We start from the raw sequence: 7,624 nt of genomic DNA on the forward strand, positions 1-7,624 counted from the left end.
CACTTTAAAAGCGTCAGCTGCAATGTTTAATTAAAACAAACTGAATCAGAAGTCAGCAGGATGTATATAAAATGTTTTCAGGTTACATAGCAACAAATATCATAAAACTAATGACCTTTGAACATTACTATGTGTCATACAGTTTAAAGTTCACCCTTATCTGGTGCTGCCGAAATACAGAAGTTGTAAGGTGTAGACTTATAAAACGCAGCACATGCAAACCACAGTGGGACAGAACAATTTATGAAAAAGACAGAAGCAAGCATTAATTCTTATAATCATTTATTGCCACATACTGCCTGGAATACAGCCAGGAAATGGAGTTTTATATCTACTAATCAATAGCAGATTGTTACATGTTTATACTGGAATAATTTGAAATGTGTGAACACTTACATTCAAAAGCAGTGATTCACCACATAAATAATACAATTATGGTCCTATGCAAAAAAATAAAGCATTTAGAAATGCATTACTCTTTTATTCCTGAGTAAAAAGTGATTCACTTTCACTGTATTACAGAATCAGAGTACCATAGTGAAATCTGTGCCATTGGCAAAGCGACACTTGACTTTCTCAAGGAAGGGCAGGCGGGACTGGAGGAGGTCCACCTGGTGCACGGTTATGTCCTTGCACATGGACACATCGAGGGTCCGGAGTCTGTCGCAGTGCAGCGCGATTATGGAAAGAGTTCTGCAGGAACACATTAACCATGTTAAGCGGAGCTCAATAGTTTAGTATGAAAACAGCGCTGGATGAGGTCACTCACTCGTTGGTAACCGCGTCGCAGCAGGCCAGGAACAGATGCTGCAGTCTGTGGAGGAGCGGAAGGGCCCGCGCCATACCTTGGTCACTGATCTGGGGACAGAGGTTGAGTGCCAGGCTCGTGAGGTTGCGGCAGTGAAGAGCTACGGACACCAAGCTGTCGTCGCTGATCTCAGGCAGCATGGAAAGCGAGAGACGCTGCAGGTCTGGGAAACGGAGTACCTGAGGTGGCCAGGAACATTTTGGTTATAAATATTCAGTACCGATTACCCTAATAACAAAATAATTGTTGATAACAAACAAAAAAAGTTTTTTTTTTTTCTCTTTGTATATATATTTTTTTCAATATGGTACAAGATTATCCTGTTCAAATCAATGTTACACACACGTTAGGTCAAAAGTAATCTAAAAGTAATCAAAAAGTAGTCGGATTACATGACCTAATATGTGCAATGTAATTACTAACTATAATGTTCATAATGTATTTTGGACTACAATTTGTAAGTAATCTACACTTTAACCATTATTGCTCACAAAAAACACCGTTTCTATTATGCACTGACCTGTGTGATACTGGTGTCGGTTAACTTGGAGCAGGCCGACAGGTCCAGTTCCTGGAGACCCCTGAGGGCCAGCAGTGATGCTCCTTCCTGATCTCTAAACGCACCCAGGTCCTCATCGGTTACGAGACGTGGCTTCTCCTGGAAAGGCAGGCTGGGAGGCTGGAAAAAGCCCATGTTTCCAAATGTCCTAGTAAAGCTTGGGCCTTTATCATCCTTCACATTTGAGGCATTTATGAGAACATTTTTACATTTTGTGTGCACTGATTATCAAAACACTATATAAGACCTAAAAAAAAAAAAAAAAAAGTAAATCCCACCTCTTTGTCTCTTGGTTCACAATTTTGGGTGGGCTCCACCATCCCCAGCAGCCCCCAGTCGGAGATCTCTTTGCACCAGCCGAGCCGCAGCACCAGCAGCGCAGGAAGATATTTTGCGATGGCGTGAACACTAAGGTCAGTGAGATAGATGCAGGAGGTGAGGTCCAGCTTTCTCAGGTTACTGCCCAGCAACTGCGTCAGGGAGAACATGACTGTGTCCTGCTTGAGGACAGAGGGTGTTAGCAAGAACAGGGACAATACAAAAATCATTTATGATGGGTCATTTGAGGAAAATATTCAAATAAAATTTTGCAAAACAAAAATATTTTTACATTTTAATACTGTTTGGTTAATTACAAATTATAATTATTATATAGTAATCATAATATTAAAATGTATATACAATATTATTATATTATAAAAATGTTTAACACATAAACAAAAAATAAAACACTAAATACTAAAATCAATTATTGTAAATATGAATTTAGGCATCACAACATTATTAATTAATTAGTATGAAAAATGGATATTCAATTTAAGATATTTTTATTATATCATCCTAAATTATGGCAAATACTTGCTAAACATTTATTTTTATACTATTTTGTTAATTATAGTAAGTATCAAACAATTATAATATGAAATATAATTATGACATTGTCATAACATTATCATTTACAGTATACAGATTTTTTTATATATATATACAAAATGTCAAAAAACAGGATAATATATTCATATTACCCAAACATTTTTAGCCAATATAATATTTTAATAATATTTTCTATTTTTTTTAATACTATTTTGTTAATATATATATAACAAATAAAATATTTTTGTTAATACATAATACAAAAAAAAAAAGAATAATAATTGTTTTAACTGTGAATTTAGGCATCACAACATTATAATTTACAGTATGAAAATGGATATTCATTTTGAGATTTGTTTAAGATTATTATTAGTGTTTGTTTAAGCAAGGGTTAGATATTGACACAAGTGAATGAATTGTAAAAGTAGGGGAAATGAGCAGGCACAATTAAACAATATCAGCTGATATATTGGCTGATAACTGATATGGTAAAAAAAAAATTTCAAAACGTGCCATTCAGCACTTTTGCCTCACCTTTATGTATGAGCAGTTTCTTAGGCTAAGGGCCTGCAGCTGCGCCCTGGGCTGTGGACAGGACAGTCCCTTCACCAGGTCTGTCCCGCTGACATGCAGACACTCCGACAGATCCAGAGTCCTCAAACAGGGCAGCGCCATCAGCTCGGTCAGGCCTTTATCTGTTATCTTCCAGTCCTGTGAGAGGGTCAGCGACTGCAGCTCCTTCAGCTCAGTGGACACCGCCAGCACCGTCCTACTGGTCAACTCAGTGCACGCGCCGAGGTCCAGCGTCTTCAGGCCGTTCTGGTGCTTGCAGAGGATTTCTATGGAGTAGTCGGTCAGCTCTTTACAGCCGCGTAGACTCAGATCCTCCAGACGGAGGCCGGGCACCTGAGCTATGGAGCGGAGGGATTCGGGAGTGATGCTGGTGCGACTCAAGTCCAGGCTGTGGAGCGTACCGGCCTGCTTCTGCAAGAGATTCAAGAGGTTACGGAGGGAAACTAGAGCCGAGGAGCCGGACCCAACAGGGCTCCCTCGGTATGGGTCAAACTCGAAAGCGATGTGGCATCCGGCCAGGGCCAGACCGCGCAACCTGGGCGTGCAACTCGTCAGCCGGTTGAAAGAGAGATCGGAGAGGTAGCGGAGATCAGACAAGTCCAGTTCCTCCAGGTTCCTCAAAGCGTTCTCCACCTAATATCGCACAAATATTAGATTGTACTTAATACAACATCATTTTGACAGACAAAGCGTTATTTGTTTAAAAAGCTTTATTTTTATTTTTACATTTTTATACTATTTTATTAATGAAAAAAATATAGTTAAATTGTCATTTAAAATATTATAATTTATATCTAATAAAATTATATCACTTAATTTTATAATTATATATATTTTTTATTATATATATATAATATTATATATATATAATTTCTTTAAAGATGTAACCTGTCGACGGTGCTCCTGTCTTGACAGAAAAGCTCCAGACATGAAGAGGCTGTCCAGGCCGTGAAGGTCCAGCTTGCGGAGGCCGGTCAGATGTGGCAGGAGGCCCAGCAGGGAGGACTCTGTGATGCTGCTGCCGGGTAGAGCCAAACTGTCCAAGTGAGGGCCGAGGTGAAGCCCCACTTCCAAAAGTACTTGTCTTGACAGGCTGGATCCATCAAGATGACTGATGACTAGGCCACAGCGAGGGCGCCTTGCAAGTGCACGGATAAAGTCCAGTGAAGATGTGGAAGCATGGAACTTGAAGGTGGCATTTTTCTAGATTAAAGCACCCAAAAGGCAATTTAAACAACTGTGGAAGTGGACTAAACCAAAAAATGAATGTCTAAATTTAGTATAAATTTAGATCATCTTGATATTTGAATGAAAATGAGAAAAACCTGAAACCGGTGGTCTTGGCTTGCCTCGTACCAACTCCTACAGACCAGTGACGCCTCCTTTCGATCCGTTACATGAAGGTAACTCAATATGTAGGAGATAATCTGGAGCAGAAGGGAGAAAATTGACAGGTTACGCTCTCTCTGGAAAATATGAAGACAAGACTCAACTATATAATGAAAGTTGTCACATTTTGCTCATGTAATACATTATACACTTTTTTTGTGTGTGTGTGGCGGGGGGGGGGGGGGGGGGTGGGGGGCGTGTTTATTAATCAATATTATAATGATATGATATATGTATTATATATATATATATATAATATATATATATATATATATATATGGGTCAAAGACGAGACGTCACCATTTTGGTGTCCGCATCAAATACAATTTACAAAAGTGATTTTACATACAAAAAAAACATATTAAATGCAAGAAAAATGTCTACTTTCATGTTTCAAATAACTTTTGTGAAAATACATTGACAAAATATGAGTTAAATAATGCTCCAAAGTGTAAAATTGTCATTCAGCGTATGATTTTACTAATACATTTTTAAATAAACGTATAAAATATTTGCTTCCTTGGCATGTTCACATAAGTGTTGGCTGTATTATATTACATAGGACTATGTGTTCTTTTTTTCGTTAAATATTGAAATAACTAGTGGACTTTTGTCCCGAATATGCAGTTTGTCAGAGGTCATTCAGTGTAACGGGATCAGGAAGCCATTTTGAAATTAAATAAACAACCAATAGTCATCAAGCAGTCTGTGACATCATCAAAAGGCCCCCTGAAGACCGTGTGGTGATTCAGCAAGGTAAGTTTATTGCTCTTAAATATTTGATAATTTCACCTTTTCATAGTGTGGTATCTTGAGTTACAAAAACGAATGTCATTCAGTGAAATGTCAAAAAACACTTTTTTTGTTAGATTTTTTGGGAAAAAAATTCCGTCCAATTTGTAGTGGTCCTCTATGATGGCAAGCCCTTTGTTGGGCAGGTTTTGGGGGGTGAAGGTGATGAATTAGAGGTTAACTGCATGCATCAAAGTGGAGCTGGAAAGAATGCATTTGTGTGGCCTGAGACACCAGACAAACTATTTTACTTCACATCTGATGTGAAGGCAATAGTGTCTGAACCTGAGCCATTAACCCTGAGGAAGTCCAAACTCACTACAGCAGACTGGGAGAAATTTATTTAGTAGGCATCTCTCTCTCTCTCTCTCTCTCTCTCTCTCTCACATTGATTGTATTACCACCATCTCTGTTCTTGATGAAATCTCTAAATCACTACCTCTGTTATTGATAAAATGAGAGAAATTGATTGTATTACCACCACTTTTGTACACAATTGTTAAGGTGTGTGTTTGTTTGTCCTTCAAGTTCCAATTTGTCAATTAAATGAGGGATATCGATTATATTACCACCAGTTTGTTTCAAAATTGTGAAGGTGTGTGTGTGTTTGTCCTTCAAGTTCCAAGTTCTCAATGAAATGAGAGATATTGATTATACAGTATTACCACCAGTTCAGTTCATTTTTACGAATATGATATGCATTGTGGAATAAAATGATTATTCATTTCAGCATCTGCTTCTGTGATTTGTTTAGGAATTAAATTATACAGAATAATATTCAAATTCAAAACATTGCAATTATGGAAACAATGACACTATTTTCTCCATTTTGTCAAAAATGTCATTCAGCGTAACAAACCATGGTCATTCGGTGTAACAGGTATATTTATGTAGAAATGAAACAATATACTTATTCTGAGCTGTACTTATTAAAATATGTAAAATAATATGTGATCCTACAAAATTTTATTTGATTTTAATTGATTTTCACTTCCTTACAAAAACTTCTTGCTGACAAATGGGTAAAACCTAGGCTAATGGTTTAAAGGATATTGGCGAAGTATAATGCTTTAAAATGACAAATAATTCGTATTTGGGGTCTGCACTGTGATCTTTAAATAGTCCTGTAATATGTCATCAAATAATCGTTTTTCTAAAAATGTCTGATAATATTTTTTTGCATAAAAATATTGTTACACTGAATGACATTTTAGTGGGTGTCTTCTGTAAAATCACAGTAAAAATGTATGGTAGTAATTATTTTTTGCTCAGAACAATATAAAGTTAAACAGGACATATTCTAATGTATGTGAAAAAGACTCAATTTAAAGCTCTTTTTTTTATGCTTTAAACCCCCTTTTCGTCTTTGACCCATATATATATATAATATATATTATTAATACACACACATATCGTTTTATTGTGACAACGTGCCCCATATACAGAAAAAATAAATAAACATATACTGATATTATTAATATAACTACGCCAACCAATGTCTGTCTGTCAGTCTATATCGTTTTTTTATTCTCATTCTTAATATCTATTCTGTGCTATGGTACTGAGTCAAAAACACAGTAAAACTATGGTACATTTCAGTAAGGATATGGTGTCGAATAAACAGAAAGGTAATGAAAATACAAGTTGGGAACTCATGTTAGCTTACTTGTTATTTCAGCTCTAAACCACTAACTTAGCGGCTAGCCTATCCAGTGTGTGATGTGTGGATGGACGGACTCACCTCAATAGGTAGGTGTGCACTCTCCATGACTGCGCTCACTTCCGATATCTGGTCGTATTAATTATCATTTATATAAATGTAATATCAATATTAAATCGTTGACTCAGATCAACGTTGTTTATCATTAAAGTGGCAGGTCGCGGACTGTCAACGTGCTAAACATTCAAGAGCACGGGATGATCTGATAACACCCTCTCGTTGTTCCTCCTCCTTACACAGTATTAAACGATGCACCAAACCCCAACATTATCCACAACACGTTCCGCTACACATCCTAAACCCCTCAGAAATGTGAGCAAGAAAACATTTTTCAAAGAAAATAATAAAGAACAGTCACAAGAACAACACTGGACATCACGTGCAAGAAGCCCGCAAAGTCACCTGGGAAACGTAGTATAACGAAAGACACAACCTGACTTTGGATTTGTGTCGACAGATGGCGCAGTAATTCATTTGAACGTGATGTGAGTGAGCACATAAAAATGAGCCATATACAGCTAAATTTCTACGAATTACTTCACAATATAATATAGTGTATAATAGCCTATATTATGCTTTTTGCATAATTGTTCAACATTTTTGCATCGATGCAAAGTAGGCTACCTCTGAAGCAATATACAGTAATTCTGCATTCTTGTATCAAACAGGTGTCTTTATCTTGGCCTGGTGTTGGTGCCACTCACTCTGTCATTCTAGGGCCGTAAAAGTGCATGTAAACTAAAAACATGTTTTGCCTGACTAGGACAAATAGCTAGATATGGTTAATCATAAAACATTCACCATAGAATTATAAAAACAGACTGCTGTTTGTACAGAATATGAGTAAGCAATTTATCAAACAATTTTATCCAATAAAACTTGTGTTCGTGTAATTTTTCCAAATAATAAA

At 36.8% G+C, this 7,624-nt stretch overlaps 1 protein-coding gene across 2 annotated transcripts; it reads right to left on the bottom strand.

Moving 5' to 3' along the window:
• Positions 1 to 267: 267 nt before the first annotated feature.
• Positions 268 to 7,125, bottom strand: fbxl9 (F-box and leucine rich repeat protein). Of its 2 annotated transcripts, none has more exons than XM_084396437.1 (8): positions 6,736 to 7,125; positions 4,139 to 4,240; positions 3,702 to 4,016; positions 2,775 to 3,446; positions 1,646 to 1,864; positions 1,329 to 1,541; positions 770 to 987; positions 268 to 693 (listed from the first exon to the last, which is right to left on the bottom strand). In XM_084396437.1, exons 1-8 carry the CDS (start codon positions 6,760 to 6,762, stop codon positions 525 to 527), a joined length of 1,935 nt encoding a protein of 644 aa, XP_084252563.1. In that variant the 5' UTR covers positions 6,763 to 7,125; the 3' UTR covers positions 268 to 524. The 2 variants fall into 2 exon arrangements, with proteins under 2 accessions (XP_084252563.1, XP_084252564.1); XM_084396438.1 differs by having other exon boundaries at positions 275 to 693; positions 1,329 to 1,487; positions 6,736 to 6,899.
• Between the last annotated feature and the right edge of the window lie 499 nt (positions 7,126 to 7,624).

Source organism: Rutilus rutilus, assembly GCF_951802725.1.
Source record: "Rutilus rutilus genome assembly, chromosome: 23".
Taxonomy (NCBI): domain Eukaryota; kingdom Metazoa; phylum Chordata; class Actinopteri; order Cypriniformes; family Leuciscidae; genus Rutilus; species Rutilus rutilus.